Source organism: Prinia subflava, chromosome 11, assembly GCF_021018805.1.
Source record: "Prinia subflava isolate CZ2003 ecotype Zambia chromosome 11, Cam_Psub_1.2, whole genome shotgun sequence".
NCBI classification, from domain to species: domain Eukaryota; kingdom Metazoa; phylum Chordata; class Aves; order Passeriformes; family Cisticolidae; genus Prinia; species Prinia subflava.
The window spans coordinates 20996459-21020059 of record NC_086257.1 but is presented as its reverse complement, the minus strand read 5'-3'; the positions used below and the strand labels follow the sequence as shown (position 1 = coordinate 21020059).

General features: G+C 41.5%; 1 protein-coding gene across 4 annotated transcripts in view; it reads left to right on the top strand.

The window, feature by feature from the left end:
• Positions 1 to 23601, top strand: part of FNDC3B (fibronectin type III domain containing 3B) — a 186064-nt gene that overhangs the window by 148972 nt on the left and 13491 nt on the right. For all 4 annotated transcript variants that reach the window (XM_063408242.1, XM_063408243.1, XM_063408244.1 and 1 more), the window contains 5 exons: positions 619 to 732; positions 2901 to 3050; positions 6682 to 6962; positions 14220 to 14432; positions 22866 to 23032. In XM_063408242.1, coding sequence (XP_063264312.1) covers positions 619 to 732; positions 2901 to 3050; positions 6682 to 6962; positions 14220 to 14432; positions 22866 to 23032 — 925 coding nt within the window. The remainder of the gene's footprint in view (positions 1 to 618; positions 733 to 2900; positions 3051 to 6681; positions 6963 to 14219; positions 14433 to 22865; positions 23033 to 23601) is intronic.

The window sequence follows — 23601 nt, the reverse complement described above, 5'->3', positions numbered from 1 at the left end:
CTGAGCTGAGCTGCCCGTGGAGCGGAGCGTCCGCGGCGTGTCCCTGCACGTTGTGCCAGGCTGGGGCTCCAGCACATCCTGTCCTTTTACAAGTAACTTGGGACAGGCATTTTATGTAAAAGAAGCTGGAAATGGACTCCAACATGTGCTTTGCTTTTGCTGTGCTCCTCTTTGTGTGCATGAGAAGCTGGTTGTGATACATGAACACTCTGTGCTAAGGTAAGGCAGAGGGACACAAACTGTTCCTCGGTTACCGTGTGCTCATTCTCACGTTTGGGCAAACTGGAGGTGGTTTCTGCTTTCATGAGCACTTGCTACCACACAGGAGGATGCACAAAGGATGTACACACTCTCTGCTTGTTCCTGAGCTCACCTCACACTTCAGCTCTGAGTCATTTGTGTGGTCTCATCCTGAGCTCTGGTGTTTGGTGCCAGGCGTTGGAAGCCCAGTCTGTCTTTGAGAAAGTTTAGTGTGCTGAAGGAGTTCATGTGCTGTTTTTGGAAAGCCCTCGAGGGCTTTGAGATGGGTGTACACCTCTGTAATAATAAAGATAATAATGATGATAATGATAATAATGATGATAATAATAATAATAATAGCACCTTGTTCCCCTCTAGTACGGGCCGTATTCGGAGGCCACAGAGGTGACCACAGCAGCAGGACCACCAGGGCAGTGCAGAGCCCCCTCCCTGTCCTTCCTGTCCGACACACGAGTCCTGGTCAGCTGGGAGGTAAGTCAGGTGCCCTCCTTGATTCCACCTTGCTTTCTCAACCCACAGAACTCAAAAGTGAGCCTGAGAGCTGTTTACTGCTCTGGAGATATCTTCCTATGCAAGGAAACCCTATGTAGGAACTGTTCTAGTGTAGAAAATCATCTTCTCTGCTTTGCTTTGATGAATTACACAAAGCTGGTCACAAATATTCCAGACTTGGAATATTGGAATTACAATAGCAAATATTTGATTTTGGCTGAAACTGGAGTCTCTGATATGAAATTAACTCTCTATAAATGCTTACAATGTAGGGCTTTTTCTCCTCTCAAAAATTGTCTCTTCCCCAAATATTTACTTTTCTTTTAGTTTGTGTGCATTCCTCCTCTGTTCTCTGGCATCTTAGGCATTAGGCTCAAGAAAAGTGTTAGCTGAAGTGCTGTGGGGATGATTTGTGCCATTAAAGAAAAAATGTTGTGTAATTAAGGCAGAAAAGAAAGGATGTTACCATAAATAATATTGTACAGTGGGGCTGTAGTTCTGCCACAGACTTTCAGTGAAAATCTAGCAGCCATTCCAGCCCTGCTTCTGTTGGGCTCCTCCCCAAAACAATGTCCCTGCTGAGAAAGAAGTCACACTCACAAGATGCTCAAATAAATTGTGCTAACAACATATCTAGATACAAACATAATATGCATTTCATTTTATAACAAACAGGTGCATTTGAGGCAATTTTGGGCTATTAATATTTTTTGCAACTAGAAATTGCGTTGAACTTTCCAATGTTACCTTTTAATGGTCAGGGATTTGCTCTCTCCAGCCATGAAGCAGTGGTTCTGGTAGGTTCTCTACTTATTCAAAGGATATATTTGTTTATTCTAGCTAAAAATGAAGCTGTGGTGTGCAGTGGTTGTGTTTTCTTTGAGTGTCATCTTTTGACTGATACAAATAAGAAGGAAAAACAGTGAAGCACTGAGGATTGTGGCTAGAGAGCACACTGTGGTGCCTATTATGATGCTTTTATTTACACATTGTTCTGAAGTCTGGCTTAGGAGCTCTGAATGTTCCCACTCAAACAGCTGGAAGCTCTGAGGCAGAGCCAGAGAAGTGCCTGTGCAGGGTGGTTGCTGTGGTGTGCAGCAAGGCTCGGGATCCTTGCTCTGGAAATTACATCTTGCCTGTCAAAATCACAAAGTCCTCGTTGGCCGCACTCGTGCAGGCAGAGCAGTGCTTCCCTGAGCTGCTTCAGGCCACACAGCACAGCTCTAGGGAGTTCTGTTAAAAACACTAAATATTTTGGTTTGGGAACTCTGCTGTTTTGCCTGTATTGGCTCATCTCCAGTGTATTCAGGCAATGAATTTGTGCTCCCCTAAATAAAAGGATTGCTGGGGGTATGTGGAAGGAGACAGGTTTAGATCAGATACTGGGAAGAAGTTCTGTCTTGTGATGGTGGTGAGACACCAATTAAACCAGTTTGCCCACAGAAGCTGTGGCTGCCCCATCCCTAGAGGTGTCCAAGGCCAGGTTGGATGGGGCTAGGAGCAGCCTGGTCTGATGAAGGTGTCCTGCCCATGGCAGGGGGTGGAATGAGGTGATCTTGAAGGTCCCTATCAACCCCAAAGCATTTGATGATCCTGTGATGCCATAGGGACCTCACTGTGGATGTGAATGTGCCAGGATCCACATTCCCAGGTCCCTTTCTGGGACTGATGGGAGACCTCACAGAGAACCTCAGGCCAGCTCCTCCCTTGCTGAGGTGGTTCTTTTCTCAGCCCATGAGTGACTGCTTCAGGCTCAAGGCCAGGGCTTCCAGAGCTGTGTTTTGATCTCTCAACTAGGCTGCACTAGATTGATGCTTTTTTTATGTTCTCCACGGTTGAGCTTCTGCCAAGCCAGTGGAGAGACAATTTATTCCTGAGTGTCCTGATGGAAAGCAAAGTAGCTGCGTACACTCACTCATTTCTCTGAATTTCAATCAGGTAATTTTTGTGCAGAATTGTCCTGTTTCAGTAACCTCTTAGGGAACATTAACTCAGTACATTTCCATTTGCAGCAGTAATGGTGTATTAATTTAAAAATAAGGGTGGTTATTGGGTTTTTTTCCATGTACTTTATTCCTTCCCCAGTGAAACACAGCGATCCGAAGTGCTCGTTTCTGTACTGAACCACATAAATATTTGTGTTGCAGAGTCCTGAATGTTCTGGTACTGACATCTCTGAATACAGATTAGAGTGGGGAGAAGAGGAGGAATCTCTACAGCTTGCATACAGTGGCACAGAAACCTGCTTTGAAATCAGTGACTTGTCGGCAGCAGCGCATTACTGCTGCAGGCTACAGGTACGGCAGGGCTGCATGCATTGCCCTCTGAGATGCAAACTGAGCTTCCTTCCACTGCTGTTCTCAGCTTTGTCATTAGTCCCCTCTGAAGTTATGTGCTCTGCAAGGCAGGAGGAATCCACATTTATTTTAAGCAGTACAGATTGATGTGCTACTTAAAAATTGTTCTTGTGTTTTGTTGCTTTTGGTGAATAATGCTTGTTACAGGCACCTTGCCCTCTGACCAAAACAAAGTGGTAATGGTTTAGAAAATGTAAAAGAAAAAAAAATCATTATCTTGATGGAAAGGAGAGGTAAATAATTTCTATCTCCCAACTGGATATTGCAGATTTCCCTGGCCTAAATAATGAATCTGCTTAATTTATCAAGTAAGGCAATTTCAGAGTAAATTCCTGTGTGTACAGGAGATGGTAGCTGCCATAAAATGAGTTGCCATCTTTGCCATTTTGTCACTCAGATTTGTGAGATTGGATCTCATATAGAGTCTCTATGTGATTTCTTTGATCTCTTTATCTCCTATTATTTTCACTTAAAAGTACCAGTTAAAATACATTTTGTATATCTGCATGAAAGTAAAAAACTAGGACTTTTCATCCTTTATGTCTACCAATAAACAAATGGAAGATAAAGCAACTGGGGGTGGAGTAAAAATATTTTACCTAAGATACTCTTGCACAAGATCTATTTGCATGTGAAGACAGAGCACCACCACTAATCCAACCCAAATACCCACCCAGCTGGTAACATGTGGACCACCCAGGGTAATTCCTTTGATCAAGGACAACATGCTTCTGTCGAGTGTTTCCTTCTTACAGTTTTTCTTTAAACAGGATATTGAGTTTTTTTCATTTTTTGGGAAGAGGGTTTGGAGGAGCTGGCCAGCAGCCCAAGAGCTCAGGCCCCACAGCTCCAAGTGCACTCAAATGTATTTTGTGTCTTGGCCAGAGCTTGCTCTGGCACTGTGGGGGAAGGAGAACGAGGGAATGTGTGAGTGGCTGGGAGGTGTGAGCCAGAAAGTGCCTCTTGTTTCTGCAAGAGGGAGAGCATTCAGCATCTGCTGGGCAGGGAGGGGACTCTGAGACCACTGCTGTGGGGAGCCCAAGGAAAATTTCGTGTTAAAAATGGAAACAGCCAGCTGTGTGGCATCTTTGATTTCCAGTGGGTGCTTATTTCAAACTGCCTGCCACAAAAATGTTGCACAAATCTACTCAGTTTTTAATGCAGCCAGTATGATTGAATCCATAGGCAGAAGTTACAGGAAAGGCACAGCAGCAAAAGGTATTTTATTGAGGTCCATCAGTGACTCAGGTATTGCTTTCTAGAGAGCTTCATCCTCTGGATCTGGTCCTCTGTATTATGTGGAGGAGAATTTCTTATGAGATACACTGTAATCATCAAACAATTGCACAAAAATCTCCCCACAAAGTAGATATAACAGACAAAGAAAGAAAGTTAAACAGTGTCACAAGTTTTAGTTTTTTTATCTGTTACCAGCTTTAACAGAAAAAATTTGCTTTTTAAAAATAAAGATACCTCTAACCACATTTATTCAGCCTTCTAATAAACACACAGTATTGCTATCTCATTCTACAGTAACTCAATAAAAAAGAGAATTGAGGAATCAGGCATACATAACTGCAAGGCAGACAATTGTCTTTACCATTGCTCAACTTTTTTTCCTGTAGTGAATATTCCTGAAAACAACAGTGGCTTCTGCAAAGGGAAATGTTGTGTCATTGGGGGTGGCAGGGGAAAGCAGCTAGGCAGCAAAGCCCCATCAGTTATGGTGATGAGATTGTCCAATAAAGCAGTTAAAAAACACCACTGACAATAAATTGCTTGGAGCAAGATACAAATGGCCAAACACTGGTTTAGAGGCAAGACAAATCATCATTGGCAGGGCACAAAGCAGGGCCCACTTTGAACAGCTCCAGGAGCACTGCACTAAATAGAAGATTTCCCTGGAGCAGGATGTGTTTTGAAGGGCTTTTTAAAGGCTGACAAATGTAACTTTATTATCTCTTTCTTCAATTGAACAAAACGTCTCCTGGAAAACCAGAACATGGCTTTGTGCTTGTATTATGCAGAGCAGAAATAAGTTACTCACTGCAGTTAAGCATAGATTAGAAATCAAACAATTGTTTGATGTGTCCTGTCATTGCCATCAGAGTCCTGCTGGCAACATTGTAAGCCTGGATTTTTGAATTAATTGTAACCTGATGGGAGACTCTGGGCTAACTTTTCCAAATGCAAAGGAAATGTGGAGGGTGCTGGGCAGCTTCAAAGCTGTTTCTGGAGGTCTGTGCCTTCTGGACTCCTGTAGTTTCTCCTGTACCATGTTCTGTAAGCTTTCCCTGTACCTTGTGTGCTGGCAGGATGCTGGGCTGTGTCAGGAGGAGCCCAGCAAGCAGATCCAGGGAAGGTATTGCCCATTCCATGACATTCCTGACAGCATGGAATGCAATCCAGTGTTGCTCCAGGCTGAAATAGGGATGTTCAGATGAGATATAAAGCAAAAAATATCACTATGCAGGCAATTAAGGATCTGACAATGGTCCAGAGGAGCTGTGCAATATCATACCTGGAATTTTTCAAGACCCAACTGGAGAAAAAGCCTGAGCAGCCAGGTCTGCACTGTCTGACCCTGGCTGTAGTAGCAATTTGAACAAGATGAGTCCCACAGTCCCTTCCAGCCTGCGTGGTTCTGTGATTGAGTTTATAATAATCCTGAGGAGGTAACATCAGTCATTCCCTAGGCAATTCCAGTACCATGGGTACAGCTTTTGCCACTGGCTGAGCATCAGCTGATAAAACCCCAGGCCTGTACAACTGTGCAATGTTTGGGCTTGCAAAGACAACAGCCTCTAATTAATGAGCAGAAAGGGGCCAGGTTTTGAAGCTTGGTTTCCTCTGGGATTCAGAATCTACCACTTAGGATGAGAAGCTTGGTAAATTGTTGCTCTCCTCTTTTGTGAGGGATACTGAGCTATGTGATTTGGTTGTGGTTTGGTAGTGAATTAATGACTTTTCTAACTTTAATGATTCTGTGATTCTGGGGAGATGTTGAGTCATAGGCTTAACACCGTGCTGAGGTCCTACATTCTTTTATCAGAAGCTTTTCAGCATGAAATTAGTTATCCATTTTCCAAATTAGGAACCAGGGTAGTTTTTAACAAGCCAAATATCTCCTATCTTTAGGAGAGGAGCCAAATATCTCCTATATTTTCCTTGCATAAAGCATCTCTTGGGCTCCCTGCAGTATACTGGGGACTTGGTACTGGGTGGCTCAGTAATTCTGGGTAGCAGGTTTGCTGAAGTCACCTGTCCCTGGCAGCATGACTGTGACATTTTCCCTTACTAACCAAAGTTTGCCACTGATCAAAAGGTTATTAAATATCTATTAGGGGAAAGAGAAATAATCTCCAGTCTTTCTGAGACATTCCTGAGTGACAAAAGAAGATACTAATTCCCTAGGAGAGCAGAGGTACGAGTCACGCTTTAGAGAGGAAGCCAGCAGTGCGCATCCTCTGAAGAATTCCTGCAGCTCTTCCAGGCTGCACAGTTCATCATTATGAACTTGATAGACACATGAAGGAGCCCATTGGTAAATATTTTTTGTTTCCACCCCCAGGCCATTAACCAGGCTGGAGCTGGACCCTACAGCGAGCTGGTGACCTGCAGAATCCCCGCCTCCGTGCCTGATGCCGTCTCCAGCCTGTGCGTGCTGGAGGACGAGCACGTGGGTGCCTGCCAGCCCTCACCCTCCGTGTGCCTTGTGCTGAGCTGGGAAGAGCCCAGCAACAACGGGGCTGAGATCACATCCTACAACATCGACCTGGGGGACGTCAGCATCCCCGTGGGGAACGTGACCAGCCACGTCATCGAGGGGCTGCTGCCCGAGACCTCGTACCGGTGAGCTGGGGATGGGGCATGGGGATCACACAGCCCAGCTTCACCCAGGAAATGCTGGGGGCATGGAGAGGGGCTTCAAATGCAAACCAACCACCCAGACAACTGGGCTAGGAATCTGCAGTCATTCCTTGGTGGAATGGATGGGGGTAGTTGATGTTCAAACATTGTTTCGTCTGGCCTTTTTTCCTCTTTTCTCCTCTCCTTGCATTCTCTCTGATCTCTCCTCCTTTTTGAGTTGTTCTGCTGTGGTAAAGCTACACCAGTAATAATAAATCTAAAAAGCAATATTTTTTTAAAATAAGAAATAATTAAAGTTACAGTGTTACACCTCATGTTTTTTCAGCTACTTCGAAGTGCTGTCCCAATGGATTAAATTGTTATTGATCCCTGAGCAGGGTTAACAATTTTCACACAATGAACTTTTATTTGTATAGCTACAGCTATTTTTTGTCTCTGATATATGGAGATGAGTGAAAAAATGAGCTGAATTTAAAACCAATTTATATTGCTTCAGGGTCTAAATTGCTAAGTGACATTGCCAAAATTTTGTTAGTTTAATGTTCAGGCTTATATGTTTTCTCGCTAATTGCTAATTAAGAAAGAAAAATGGTTCCGTGCAGGCAATGAACAGCAATACAACAGAATATGTGACAAAAGAATTTCTATTTTAAGTACTGTTGTAATAAAGAGTGAAATTTGATCAGAGAGTTGTAAAATTAGATATGTCACAGACTTGCTGTAACATTTTTCTTTTTTTTTTTACTTTGTATTCAAGGTCACAATCCTATAGGTCATGTAAATGATAAGTCCATAATTCAAATTTTATCCTGTACCCAAGAAAAAAGAACTTGTTTTAGCAAGGATGCAAATACATGCACCAGAAGTTATTTAAAGTGAGGAGCACACATTGCTTGCTCACAGATCATTCATATTAAGTTGAAGAGTTTGTCTGTGGATTGGTCACCCAGCTGTGGAAATGCATCATCCTTGGGCAGTCTCATCTTTCCTGGTTTCTTCTCAGATGTTTGTTCAACCAAGGCCCAAAAAAGCTGAAAAGGGAACTTTGAGCAACTCAATCAGGACAGAATGTGCCATTTAAATTCTTCACCAAAGTCTCTTTTTAGCTGGTTCTTGATTGTCTACAGCTTCCTTAAGGGAAATGTCTTCTTCAAGGCTTAGAAATGGAGATTAGAATGATTTTTTTTTTCATTCTTATTTCATTATTTTGTAAAAAGCGCCATATTAAATCACATTGTTTTAGTTGAGGATTCGTTCTATCTGTGCTCCAAATGAAATGGCCAAAGCCACAAGCATTAACTGTTCTAAATATTGTTGTAAGACTAAGTTCCTACCAACAAAAAAAAAAAAAAAAACACTTGAAGAGCACGGAGCAGTGGATGGCTGCTCAGAAGTTATAATGTAGGAAAGCTCTTTTGTTGAATAAAATCACAGAAAGAAACCCCAGATCTTACATCTCATTCCTGTAAGGGAAAGCAAGTGACTGCAGTTGGATTGCAAATGCACCTCATCAGTAGTTTGAAGTAGTATTTAGCTAATCAGAAATAGATTTGTCAAAGTGTTTTGATCATTAACTTTTTCACTGATACTTCTTTTTCAAGCATATCTTAACACCTGTTTTTGATCAGGAATGCCTGCCCTGATAAACAAATCCTCAAGGAACAGGATTATCAGGCTGTGTGCTAAGCTTTGGTGCATTTTCTGCCCTCCCTGGCTGAATCAAAGGAATGTTTCAGAACATCACTGATCTCATTCTCTACATTTCTCCTCTGATGAGTCTTCTTTTCGTGTCAGCTCTGTTTAACACAACTTACTCTTCTCCCTCTGAAGTGTTTATTCCCTGCTGTGTTTAAAAACAGTGAACATATTTTTCCTAGACTAAACAAGCCAAGTACTACTGGGTTTGAGGCTCTGAACTCCCTTGCCAAAATTTCAGCAGAATTTGAAGTAAATCAGCAAAGGGTTTATATATTTCAGTTGAGTTGGAATTCCACTGTCAATGTTTTTGGTTGTGGGAAACCAAAATTGAAAGCAAATCTTGGTTATGATGAATCCAGCAAGTCCAGAATTGGAAAGTGAAATAATTTTGGGTAGGGGGTGAGTGGGAAAGCCTGTCCATTTGGGCCCACCCTGTTGTGAGACACTAATTTTGAAACTTTGAGAAAAGCTAAGGTTACAGTTAACAATAGATGTTGCTGATTTAGCTGAAATGAATAGATAAGCTTTGCTGAAATCAGTTAAAAGTTAGAGGATAGTTAGAAGAAACCAGATTTAAGATAAGCTACCCTGGATTTAATAACCCATTGCTTGTCAAACAGAGAAACTAATCAATACAACACCAGACCTCCTGTTTCCAGAAACCCACTGAAATAGTCCTGGAAAACAGGAAACAGGGAGTTCTACCATCCATCAATCACATCTGCATTGAAAAGGTTGAAAGTTTAGAACGAGGAAGACTCGTTTTACTTCCTCCTTTTGGTGACCACTCCTCACAAAAGGACCCCCAACCCATTTCAGGGAACAAACTACGCATGCTTAATAGCCTTTTTCTCAATTAGAATACGAAGCAGAGAAGAAGAAGTGACAGGAGTATGAATATGCATTTGTATTTTGTGTATTCAACATTTTTGTAAATAAAAAGCTTTGTAATTACCTTTGTTCTTTGCAGTGCGCATTAGGGAGCGATCCCACGCGCTGCCCGGGGTCGCAATAAACAGACACTTTCTAACTTTAACTGTTAGAGAGTCTTTTGTCCGTCACAGTTAGATATTGATATTAGATCGATATTCATATTTTAATAAATCAGTTGGAGCTGTTGGCCTGGGGCTGGCAGTGCTTTGCTCCCAGCCTCTCTGTGGGCATGGCCATAGCAGGAGCAGCCCAGGAGCACACGGGGAAACTCCAGGCTCTCTGCAGAGGTGGCTCCAAGCTGACAAGCTGGATTCTTTGTGTCTTAGCAGCAAATCCAGCCAGCACACCATGAGAAGCATTTACATCCCAAAATGCATTTAAAGCAGGAGGAACTGGGAGATGCCTCTGTCACCCTGCGAGTGGCCATGGCAGGGCTGAGCCAGGACTGCAGCTCAGGCACAGCCCAGCTCTGCTGCTGCAGAAAGCAGATGCCTCCCCACAGCACTGTGTAAACATCCTGGCTGGTGAGCAGCTGCACAAGTATGTCTGAGTTCTGCAGTCTCTCTGCTTTATTGACATAGCCACAAAGCTCTGGAAACTCAGATTATAGGGTAATATACTTGGCCTGGTTTTCTGTGAGCTGATGTAACTGGGAGTGAGTTAATAAATATTCCACAATAAATAAGTATTCAACAGCCAGAGAAACACCAATTTTGTATTACTCTCTGTTCCCAAGCTTCGCTTAACACATTCCATAGATAATTGTGTTCTGCTGTTGAGATACTTCACTGCAAAACAACTTCAATTTTTAAGAATGCTTCTTCTCCTCTGAAGTTACACAGTGTATAGAAATATATAGTAGCATTATGAAATGTTAATAGCAACACTTAATTTGGTTTAGAAATAAAAATTCTATAAATATTTTAGATTTTTAAACCGTATCAAGTAAAAGATGGAAAGAAAAATCTCTTCCAAGATGGAGAGAAAAATTCATGTGGATGCTCAAATTAGCAAATTTGAGCAGGCTATAAAGTTAAGCAGGCTATAAAATAAAATATATTTCAGAGTGTAAAGCTAAGTCTTCTTCCAGGAGTCTTGACTGGGGATTTGTGAGGCAGTGTGTGATTGCTCCTCACCATGTCCAGGCTGCTGCTGATGGTGCAGGATGCTGCTTCCCCTCCCCTTTGGAAGTCCATGGCATTTTAACTCCCACAGGTTTCCACAATGTATTGCAACTGGTGGCATTCCTCTTATGGGAACGAAGGAATCAAAGTTTTCTCATGTCAGACTCTAAAATTAATTCAAAAGTGGATTTTCCAGTTAGTTGGAATACTGTGTGAAGGATTTTGTGACCAATCTGAAAATAGCATCCTGTTTAGTGTGTTTATTTCCCTGGGTCAAGAATCTTTTAAGAGAGAATGATCTGTTAAAGATCATTTTGTGATTTCTAAATTTGCCTAGTCTGATTTATGGTTTTTTTTCTAAATGTTTAAAAGTTGTAGTGGGAAAATGTGAGAATGAATAGAAATATTATTGGTCCAGGGTCTGCAGAATTAGGCTCTATTCTTAAATACAGTCTTCACATTTTCAAAAAACTTGCTGTAAAATTGTGATTGGCAGATTGTTAAACCATCTTTCTTTCCAAGAGGGTGTTTGAGGTATTTTCACTTAGAAACCATTAGTGGAAAAGTTGAAAGGAATTCAGGAAGTGCTTTTACTGCAAGTATTTCTACTTGTCTATACTATACTTTTACATGAAAATAAAGAGTTGGCTTTTCCCAGTACCAGTTCTGTAAACAGTAATTGGTTTCCACTTAATTGTGGATGTTCTCTTGCCCACCCTGGCTGTGCCACCCAGCTGGAGATGCTCACTGTCACAGCTGGGGCAGGGACACCAAAAAGCACTGAGCTGGAGCAGAGATGGAGCAGTTCAAGGTGCTCTCCTCCCTTCTCCACATGGCCCTTTCTCCCTTTTCTCTTTCTTTTCTTCCTTCTCCCCTTCTCTTTGGACTTCCCAAGGCCTGATGCCCATTGAGCAGACACTGCTGGTGTTCAGAGGGAGGTGACACCTGGGTTTGGGTTGCACACAGGGAAAAACAGAATTAGTTATTTGTGTGTGTGTGATGACACTCGGGCCCTGGGAATGATAGTGGCAATTTACAGGGCTCTGTGGTGGTGCAATCAGCACAAAAGAGTGGCCACATCAGCTGTGTTAGAGTGGAATAAATCAATTCCTGCTTTGCCAGTGTCATCATTCATTTGTAAAGATGCCTGTCTCTGTTTTAAGGCTTAAGAGTTTCCATCAGTCTTGCTGTGCTCCAGAGTCAGGAGGGGATGTGTGTGTGCATATTTGTGTGTGTCAGAAGGGGGGAGCAAGAACTCTGTGCAGCAGAGGAAAGCAAGAAAAGAAATGAATGAAGAGACTCATTTTTGCCTTGTGCAAATACCTGGCAGAAGCAGGACAAGGAAGTGGAGGTTTCTGTGCATGTTTATATCTAAAAAGTGTGATATTGGAGAGAGATTAATTCACTGCTTGTTTTCAGGTGTGGTAGCTGCCAGTTGGAAACCAGCTGAAGTTACAATGCTCAAGGAGAGGAGAGGCTTTGTTGTTACTAAGACTTTAACTGATACCAAACAAAAAAAAAGGATATATACTCTAGAGCACGCTGTTGTAATCAATCTACAAATGCAGTAGTAGCATTTTGTGATATAGCTGTTACTGTGTATATGCACATGTTAATGGATAGCCTCATAGAATTCAGTGAAAATATAGGCAGGCTTTGCTTTTTTATTAGAAGTACCATTAAATATTGATGTAATGACTCTTCAATCTAAAGCAAACTAGTAACATAATATGAAGGAAGATTAATTCTTATATTAATTACGCTTCTTCAGATACTAGAAAAGCCTTTTGCTCTTTCTATCTGAAATGCTTGCAAGCAGCAGTTGAAGAGGAGGCTCCCACTAGAGCTTTGTGCCATCCACCCTTAGGGAAGAAGAGGAGTGTTATAGGGTGGTCAGGATGCATTTCCTGAAGCCATAGGAAGGTTAAAGGGAAAATGCAGCTCCACACCCAGCAATGCATTACCCCTGTTCATGGTTGGGTCAATAAACAAAGTTTTAAGCACACATTTGCATATGACTGTGTACACACTGCATTCTCAGTGTGCAGTGGCTTTAGCTGACTAACCAATGATCAGACTTCATTATTTTGCAATATGTTTATTAACAATGTAACCTTTTGTATTGTTGATAAGCAGAAAATACGGTTTTGTGGGGTTTTTTCCAATGGGGGGATACTCTCTGGAGAGCTTTTTTCCCTATCCCCTTAACACATTGTTTTCCTGATGGTAGAGCTGAAAATTTGCTGTTCAAAGTAATTTTTCATATGTTGTTTGTGTGAACTTGGATCACTTTATGTTCTTCAGTCAAAATAAGTAGCTTTGCCAAGGAAAGACAGTTCTTGTGAAGAGTCTTTACCCATGAGAAAATACAAGGCTGCTGTGCACAGGGTTTCCAAAGTAAATGGCATCTCTCCAGCTACCTAAACTAGGCTGAATTGTCTTAATTAGTTTTCTCCATCCTGATTTTTCTTATTTTAACAAACTTTAGAAACCTTTCAGGCTCATCTGTACCAATATTTCCATTTACACAGTCCTCAAAACTGTTTGGAAATGCAAATTTCCCACTTTTGTATGGCGTTGTTGATGTTACCGTAGTCAGAGACTGCTACTCCTCACTCATCTCAGTGTTAAACTAAGGTGCAGAGAGGTAAGAGAAAATTAACAAAGTAGAAAGCAGGGGTCATTATCTTAAGAAAGAAACAGGATTTAGAAGACTGGCTCAGTCTTAGGAACATTTCTAAATTCAAGCTGCTGTGACCAGGCAGGTGTCTGCTTTTCTTCTTGCTGTCTTCAAATGGCTCGAGGGCTTTTGTGCATCTTGTGAGAGTGACTTGGGTCCAGCAGTTATTTGATCTAATGGATAGTTCACTGGCACTTTGTGCCAGAGTGTAGGAGGTTTGTGGATTTAACCTTCTCCATTAGTTCCTCTCAGCAGAGTTTCCTGTGCTTAAATAGTAAAATTCCTGTGCTTAAATTGGTGAGACACTGAGAGAACACTGCTCTGGTCTTCAGGGTGTTTGCCAGCATGGGGATGGGTTTCATGGCAGTGCCACCAGTGCTTTCCCTGAATGATTTCACCTCAATTAGTCCATGATCTTTGTTAGACAACCAGAACACACTTTTGCTTTTTATTTACTCATGGCTGGGCACTTCACATTTTCCAGGCTGTGCTTGTCCTGTGCTGCTCCCCCTGTCCCTGTGGCTGCAGGGGCTGTCAGCAGGTCCTGAGATCCAAACCTTCCCCTCTGCCCTGCTGCATTTCTGACATCTTCCCTGCAGCTCCTGCAGCCTAAGCAGGATGATCCTTGTTGTGCTAACAGAACCTTGCAGTTTGCCACAAGAGGCCCTGGGAGCTGGGCTGGGCACTGTGGCAGGGGTGCAGCAGTCAGCCCCAGAAGGCTCTTTGGTTCCTTGGGATGTGTTTGTGTCAAGAACCTTGTGAAAACACTTCATTTAATGCACATATTTTTGCTGTTCATTTTAGGATCAGGATCCAGGCTGTCAATGAAATTGGAGCTGGACCTTTTAGCCACTTTATTAAAGCAAAAACCAGGCCATTACCACCCTTACCTCCACGGCTGGAGTGTGCTGCAGCAGGGCCTCAGAGCCTGAAGCTGAAGTGGGGAGACAGCAGCTCCAAGCTTCACTCTGCTGATGACATGGTCTTCATCTTGCAGATAGAGGACAGAAATAAAAGGTAAGAGAGATGAATCTTGTCTTTGTGCTAATGAAAAGGAATTCTGTTCATCATAACACATTTGTGAGTGAAAGAAAAATTCTGTTTTCCTGATTGCTCAGTGCCTACCAATATGTACAAAATACTGCTTCAATAGGCATTTTGTGCCTGCAGTCTGAGCAAGTTATGAGCAAAGCTGTAAGTGGTAGAGAACCATGGAATCATTAGGGTTGGAAAAAACCTCTCCAACCATTAACCTAACACTGCCAGGTCTAACAGAAATCAATCCTGTATGGAGAAATTTCAGCAGAACTCTCACCTCTCTGCCAGTAAATTTAAAATCAAGTCTCATGGCCACAGTGCTTAACCTTTTGGAATACATGAAACAAAGATACTGCACCCAGCCTGCTGTGTTTATTAATAAAGCCAAGGGTTACAAATCAGAGGTCTAGGTAAGGTAAAACTGAGCAGAACAATGTTTTTTGGGCAACATGGTGATCTTGATTTTATAGCTGTAATGTTTCACAGCATAGAAAATACGAGCTTGGCATCAGTTTGGCAGCTCCACAATAACTTTGAAATAAGGTGTTCAAGAAACAAAATAATCTGTGTTTAAATTAAACAGTCAGTGCTAAGCAAAAATTATCTTCCCATGTGAACTTTGTATGGGAGGATTTGCTAATGTAGCTCCAAAGTTGTGATGAGATATATTAAATTTAAAAAAGGAAGGAAAGAAAGACAATATGCAAGTAATGCCTAACAGTCTGAGCTCTTCAATGAATAAATATCATAGATGGTTCATAATTTACTAAGAAACACTCTCAACTACTTCAATTAGCTGAAATAAGTGACTTATCGAGTAGATAATCCTTAGAGACCTTCAGCACAGATCCTAATTTGCTGTAAATTAGCACAATTCCTTTCATTTAAATAGAGCTATGCTGAGTTTATGCCAGCTAAAGATCTGACCCAAAAGCTCTAATTTTAAGTAATAAACCCACCATGAATAATGCCTTAATGCCTCCCAGTATCTCCACTGTACTGATGTAGAGAGGGTACATACTCCCTTATATTAATCCTGAGAGGTGTCCAATGAATTTAAATCCCCATTTGAAAGTCTGGCTGGTAAAAACAATTCCCTCAGAGTGCAGTGATGCTTGGCAGGAGCCCATCACCTGCAGCACCCTGGGATTCAGTCAGCTCTAAAGGCACATGCAGCAGGCTGCTTTGCTTTGCTTTCATGTAGCACTGCAGGTAGGGTGGTGAGGAACTCTAAATTGTTTTTCACCTGTCTTTATACCCAGGAAAATAGTAAGTTTTCTTGTAAGAATTAAATGTTACCTCGCAGCAGGCAAGGAAGGGTTTTTTCTCCTTTGCTTTGGCACAAAGCTTTAGCATGATCCTTTGCTTTTGGACAAGCTTTTCCCACTGCAAATAGTCTCTTAACGAGCTTTTAATGGGGAGCCAGTTGAACTGGATACTCTGCTGGATCCTCTTAGCTGTGAATTTGACTTAGAGTCCACATGAGATGCAGAGATTCAAGGAAACTGCTCCTCCACATTGTGCTGCCTCCTCCTGCTTGAACTGAGCCATTCCATGAAATGGCTCCCTTTGCTGGTTGGGTTTGGAACAATTAGCCCAGATAATTCCTGAAATGAAGCAGAGCTGGGGCTGATGAGTCCTCCCCAGGTTGGGCAGGGCAGAGGAGTGGGATGGGTGCACTGCTGTGTTTGAGAGCAGCTGGAGCGGGCAGGTCCTGGCAGTCAGATCTGTTTATTTGTTCCCTGTCTGGCAGTGTCCTTTTGCTTTCCATTGTGTGCACTGATCACAGTGAGAGATGCCCCTGCAAGGTGCAGCTCTGTACAACCAGGGGAGCTGTCATCCCTGGTGAGCAGGGAGGGACAGCCCACGCAGGAGCAGCAGGGAGGAGGTTACAGAGGCAGGAGTCCTCTCTGAGATCATTCCCATTAAATAAACCCTCCTGGGACTCAGGGGTTGCTCACCCCTGTGTGTGGAAAATACTGGAATACAGCTCTTTAAGCATCACTGGCCTCTTCAATTGCACAGTAAACTGTGCACGTGTGAGGGAGCAATTAAATAGAATATTTTAGCTGGAAGGGACTTGCAGTCATGCAGGGTGACTGCCTGAACAGTTCAGTGCTGCCCATGTTAAAGGATGTTCTTAAGGGCATTGTCCAAATGCCTCTGAGTCACTGACAGGCCTGGGACTGACCAGCCCTCTAGGAAGGCACTCTCTGGTGAAAAAATGACACAGAATAAATGATCTAGAAGGAGGTGTTGGAGTACTTTATGGTTTGAAAGAGTTGTAGGAAGGTGCCATGGTATCCACTCGGTTGGGAGAAGAGAAAATACTTGATTCAGGGAAAGAGGTTGTGGTTTAAAACATGGATAGTAGCCTCTGTCCTATCCCTGGTCTTTCAGAGAACATTGTTATTGTATTTCCTGAGACATCTGAAATTACTGAGAACACCTTTATTTTGGAATCCCTCAATTCAGTATAACAGTTGTCCCTTGATTGGTTTAAAATGGGTGTTACCTTTAAAATGCTGTTGAAGCATTTTCACAAGCAGAAATATAAAGATGAGTGAGTTCTTTTAAGAAAAGGAAATGATCAGTAAGTCCCATCCTGACCCAACAGCTTTAATGGCCTTTTGGTAAAGATAAACATAAAGGTTTTATGTAATCACAGTCAGCCAGTGCTCTCCAGTGTGTCCTGGTCATTAAGGATTGTTTTCAACTTTTCCTTTCTTTAATGAGGTGTAACAAGCCAGTTGTTGGAGACCAAATGTTTCATTGATTTCAAGACCTGTGAAGCAAAATACTTGGAAATCTTCTGGCACTGATTAGTGTAAGGGCTTGAAGAGGTGTTCACATCAGAGGTGTACCTGCGTTAGCTCCCATTAGCTCTTCGGGGTGTGACATTTAGGAAGATGAAATTAGCATCACTTGTCCTTTCAATTATGGGTAGCACTGAGTGGAAATGAAGAAAAATCTGTTTTTGGAAAGCTCAGTACATAGAAACGTTAGTTGAGAGTTAGTGACCTTTATGTAAGGAGGCCTATGAAATTCCATTCTTTTTTAAATAAACTATCAGTTGTGGCTTCATTTTCTAATTGTGGTAATGTCAGGAAATTTATGTTAATCAAATTGCACTACTTTCCAGAATACTATGGATTTTTTCCTCTGTGGAACAAATGAACCTAATTAATGGTTTTTATTTTTTTCCTGCTGTACTGTTAATTAATCTTTAGTTGTTCCCACAACTAATTACTCCTCTTAGTGTCTTAAAATGCTCACAATATCCAGTCTGAAAGGGAGAATTAGCAAGTAAATTAGTAGTGGGTCATTTATCAGTTGCTTGTGTTTATTTTAGATGACTGTATGTTGCAGTTCAGGTAAATTGTGTGATTTTTTATGTGTGTACAGAATCACAGTCAACATATACACACGGAATTACATTTTAAGGGAGAGTCATTGATAAGGTTGATTAAGAAACATCCTGAACATATTCTTTAAAAATATAATGTAAGGATCATTGACAATTGTCCCACATTTCTGTTGTCTTCAGCTGGTGGTAGCAGGGAGTGGTTGAACATATGAGCCTCAACATGGGCTGTTTGCTCTGCTTTAACTTGCAGGTAGAATAGAAACACAGAGGGATGAATTGCTGAATGTGCTGCCCTTGCCTGGTGACTTTTGCATAATCATTCCCTGGTTACTGCAAGTTTCAAGCAGTCTAATTAAAAAATTGTTTACACTCCTGATTTGATCAAGACAATTTACACCCATTTTAACAGCAATTATTGTTATGTATCAGTCCTACTGGCTTGTGAAATTCTATAAAAATACAAAATCAGATAAGTTAACATATCCTTGCAAAAACCTGCAGGAAAAAATCATTTTCATATTGGGTAAAACAGTGATAAAAGGAAATTAAGCATGAGCACCGAGACAGATGGCATGCTACAGTTTCCACTGCAAGCCTGGCTAGAGAGAAAGTTAATGTTCAGGAAAGTTTTCAAGCTAACCTGTGTTCCTATTGCTGTGTTGGGTAGGTGAGTATTGCTATTAATAATAGTGATATTTATATTAGCAGCATTCTGATCAGATACTTGGGGCTTTGCAAATGGAAAAGAAGAGGGAGAATTGTTCCCAAGTGTAAGAGAGTTAACTTGTTAATGCATTTCACCTTTCTTCCTGGAAGCAGGAGTAAACCAACATTCATAGTAGGTGTGAATTAACTGTATGTTTGTCATTATTTGAGACAAAGTGAAGCCTGAGAAAACCATGTTAAATGTGTGAGATGAGGTGTTTCAGCTGTTAGGAAGCTGGCAAGACATTGAGTCAGGTGCTGCTCTGTAAATGTATTCAAAAGTTCCCTGCTTTGGTAAGAAATAAAATTTTCTCCTTTATTTTGATCTGTGCACATCTGCAGGCACTTCAGACTTGATGGGTAGCTGAATATTCCACACAGCACATCATAAATAAGAGCAGCATCTAGACCCAAGATTGTCACTGTAATAAAAACTATTTTCTGCCCATCTGTAACAACCTTATAAGAAAAATAATGCCTTGATTAGAGTAATGACTAAGATTTAATCTCTGAAGTATAATGGAGGCTCAGCTTAGTGCAGCAGGATCACATTGGCCAGTTTTCCAAGAGCACAATTTTAGGTTCCAGCTTCACTTTGCTGACGTTGGTGAAGCAGAGGCTGAGCTTGGCTCCCTTCTCCAGCTCTGCTCAGGTTCCTGGGGCTGTCACAGCAGCAGCTTGGACAGGATGTGCTCAGTGAGCATCATTTGAGGGCCCATAAACACTCTTAGTTGCTGCCACACTGGGAAAGTGGCTCTAATGCTGCACAGGGAAGACAAGCACGTGTAGGGCTGTAAGAATATTGCTTTGCTGCTCTGAACTGTGTTTGTTCTCTTTTGGTTTTAGTTTTAGGTTCACTCTTATTTATATCCACTGTTGCTTATTGACAAGGTGTTGTAGCTGCATCATCATCTGCTTCTTCCCAACTGTGTAATTTCAAAAGGCCATTGGGTGTTCTCTCCAATTTCTCTCACATCTTCCATTCAAATGCTATTAATTCTCATTTAAGCTGTGCTCAGTATTACCCTCCCTGCCTGTTCCTTGCCCCCCAGATGTGGCTACACACAGGAATCTTCACTCAGGCACTTTGCTGCTCTGTCTTCCATTCCTCCTGAATGTGCTCAGATGCGCCTTCCAAAAAAAGCTATTTTTCTTGTTATAGAGAAGCTTCTGTAGGCTGAAATACTTCAACTCTCAATAATTCCAGACATCTGACAAGTGACTTTCTGTTGTAAATAGGGGTTACAAACTCAAATTCAGCAGCAGATGAAAGGTTATCTAGTAGAAACAGGCTAAAAATTGATTTTTGGCAGCAAGTATCCTTTGTCTTGCCTGCAGATGTGCTAGAAAATTCAGGGAAGAAAACCAAACTCTTCCCATCTGACTATTATCACTTCTCTTCCTGCCTTGTTCTGTTCTTCACTTAGTTTTGCTTTTCAAAGTATAAGGAAGGAAATGTTTCCTTCCCTGTTGTTACTATTATTATTCATAAAAACAAAAATCATATTGGCAATGGTGAGCATACATTAATAAAGATAATACATATAATATGTATTACAGATAAAACTTTCCAAAAAGAATCTTCCAGAAAACAGATCTTCAGGTCAAAGTGCATCCCACCTGTTTGGTCCACACCTCATTTTAGGACTGGAAGCCAGAGCTGGGAGAGGTTGTGGGAGCTCAAAACTCCTTTGGAGAACTCTTGTTATGTGTTTACTTCCTCTCAGCAAAAGGAGATCCCAAAGAGTGGCTTGGAAAAGTGCCCCAAAGCTGAAAAGATTGGGTCACCCTGGTACTGCTTATAGGAACAGTGGTGGATGTGGGGATGAGAGATGCTGCAAATCTGAAACTTTTTCTTTGAGTAGAATGTTCTAAAATACAGCAGAAATGAAAAAAAAAGTGTGTTGACTTTACTTCTCTGTCTCTGATTAGATGAATTTGTTTTGAAGCTTTGCTTTCCTTGTCACCACCCACAGTACAGGGAGCTTCTGGTGGAGAGAGAAAATCTCATAAATCAGTGAGTGTTTGATAATGTTCTGCAACCAAATTAGAGGAGCAGTCTAAGAAAGTAGGTGGGGGCAGTAAATGTTTAGATAACATGCTGTAGCATTAATGATATTAAAAGAGCTGTTGGTTTGTGAAATTCTTGTACTTCAGGTTCTAATTAGGCAGTTGTGTGCTGATGTGAAGCCTCAGGTCACCAGGTTAGACTGGTGCTGTATTAATGATTGCTCTCCAGCCAAAATCCTGACACATGACCACGTATTTTGAGAGGCAGCTACAGAAATCTTCAGGTGGCTCCTTGAGCCTGTGTGCCTCCCCCCAAGATTGCCATCCTACTTATGCTGTACAGTAGACTTTCTCTCAAATTAAATTCTTGTAAGAATCAATGACTTACCAAAACATAAACAAGACCCGAGAGTTTGAAAGGGAACCTGCTGCTCCAAATGTGCTGGGAATTAATGAGCAGAGGTAGAGCAAGTACATTCATATTCTTCTGCTCGACTGCAAGTGACTGAAGTGGAGGAAACAAAATAGCTGCAGCATGCAAAATACTTCCCAGAAGATTTTCACTGGAAATAAAAGGGTATTGATGAAAAACTAACAGCAGTGGTGTCTCCCTAACAATTGCTGTAGGACGTGATGTTCTCTCTCCTCTGCTGTGTGCAGGTAAATAAATAATCCATGACTGACGTGAGAATGTCTGGGAAGGGTGAACTGGGATCACTCCATGAGATGTGGCCTCTGGGGAGTGTCTCCATCCCTGGTGAAAGTTGCTTTCTTTTTGGTATCTGCTGCTAATTTAGTGGAGAGGAGAACATGGATGGTTCCATGCAGTATGGAGAATTAGAATAAATTAGGTTTAATTGTGGATGGTGCAAACTTTAAAAAAAAAATACAGCTGTATTGAGAATGCCAGTAAGCACAGAGGCTGAATGTTTTCCAAGGCAAGGTGCCAGTTGAGCCTATTGTCTTTTGAATTTAACTGGGCAAACCTCTGAGATTCAAAAATGTCTTATTTTGAAGAAGGTGTGAGGGAGACAGAGGACAGGGAAGGTTTCCATACACAGATTAAGTCAACTTTTCAATTTCAACAATTCTTCGTTTGGAAGTTGGTTCTAAAGTCTCCTCTTAAAAACTTGTGGGCACAGATCTTTAGTCTCCTATCAAGGTGTGGATCTCACTAAAACTCAGTGGGAGTAGTAGGTCACATTAGTCCTCAGAGTACATTTCCAGCAATTTGAGTTACCTGAATATTTCCTTTTATTACAGATGATTCTTGATCTGTTTGTACTTCGGTGGATTGCAATCATAATGTAATAGAAATTGGTTTTTCTCTCTGAGAGCTAATGACAGACCCAGTTTCTTTGAAATGCTCAAATTGGTTGTACTCTGTACCTCATGCAAAGCCAAAGGATAAAGCTAGCACCTAGGTAGGGAGGTCAAAGAAAAATATCTCTCAGCTTCCTGGTGATTTAAAACCTTCTGAAATCATTCAGATACTTGAATAAAGATACTAAATAATCAAAAAATAGTATGTGATCCTACGCAGCAAATTTTCTGTTCTCCAAGGCCAGGACTGTTGCGTGCAAGATGCTGTTCCCTGGTGGAGGAAGAGTGGATGGATGCACACTCTGGGTGCTTCCTCTTTATTTGCTTTCATCCCCACTGCTCTCAGCTCCTGGGGGTCAGGGGCTTAGCTAGAAATTACTGGCTGACATACAACTGTTAGGGAAAAACATTTATCTGAGCAGAGCAATAGAAAATAGAAGTCAGATTCTCTTTAGCAACTGTACACTTTATTTTTAAGTGACATTGATTTTGTTCAGTATTACATTGTTGGACAAGTCTGTGTGTGCTCTTGTTTAGTCCTGTCAATGGAAGTGTTTTGGAGGATGGCACAGATGACTGCAAGACATGTCTTTGTGCCTTAAGGTGCAGATAAAGTCCAAATTCATTAAAGAGTCAACATATTAATTGTGTTTTTATCATGCATGTAAACCAGCAGCACACATGGTGTATTGTAGGACACAGGCTGAATCCATTTTGATTCCATGGTAGTGGGGAGCCCTCTGGCAGATGTTGTTCCTGATAATTCATGTAATCATTTTGCAAGGTATTAATACTTTCAAAAGAGAGAATAAACTTCTGCTTTCCCTGACCTCCTCCTCACCATCAGTGTGTTATTAATGTGACATTTTAATACGTGCATTTAACAGCCCTGCAGGGCACGTGGTGCCAGTTTTCTTGAGTTGGGTACTTGGAGCTGCTGAGTGCAATAGCCAGAGATGTCAGTGCCACTCCAATGTAACTACATACTCTCCTTTTTATTGTTTCAGGTTTATCCCAATTTACAGGGGACCAAGCCACACGTACAAGATCCAGAGGCTGACAGAATCCACCTGTTACTCGTTCAGAATACAGGCTGTCAACGATGCTGGGGAGGGACCTTTCTCAGAAATCTGTACCTTCTGCACAACTAAGTCAGTCCCACCTGCAATCAAAGGTATGTAGGAGGGGTTTTTATGTGTAAGTAACATGTAAATATTTATGTAATTGGTAAGTATGAGGGGAGGTTGTAAGTGTTACCATAAGGATGTAATAATACATGTGAAGAAGCAGTTTGTGCTGACTCTAGATTTCTGTTGAGTTGTGAAGTTACTTAAGGGTGGGAAGCTAAATTACAACCCAAAAAAATCACCCAAGCAACATAGAGGATATGTCAGCCACCACTGTAATAAAAAACTTTTCAAATGCTGCTGCTATCAATATTTACTAGGGGATTGCTCTGGATTACCACATCATTTATACAAGGGATGTAACAGGATGTAGTGTGTGTACCTACCCACTTAAGCTTTAGTGAAGTTTAATGTTTTTTGTTGTGATTATGATGTCCAATGTAGACCTTCAGGGTTTATTTTTCCTTTAATGTATAAAATTAATTGTGATATTTCACATATAGAGCATTAGACTTAGAACTCAGCATGTGTTCCACTAGGAGAACTAAAGGCCTAATTAAATGAAGTTTTATAATGAAATGTCTGTGTGTAAATTTTGTCCTAAGTAATAATGCTC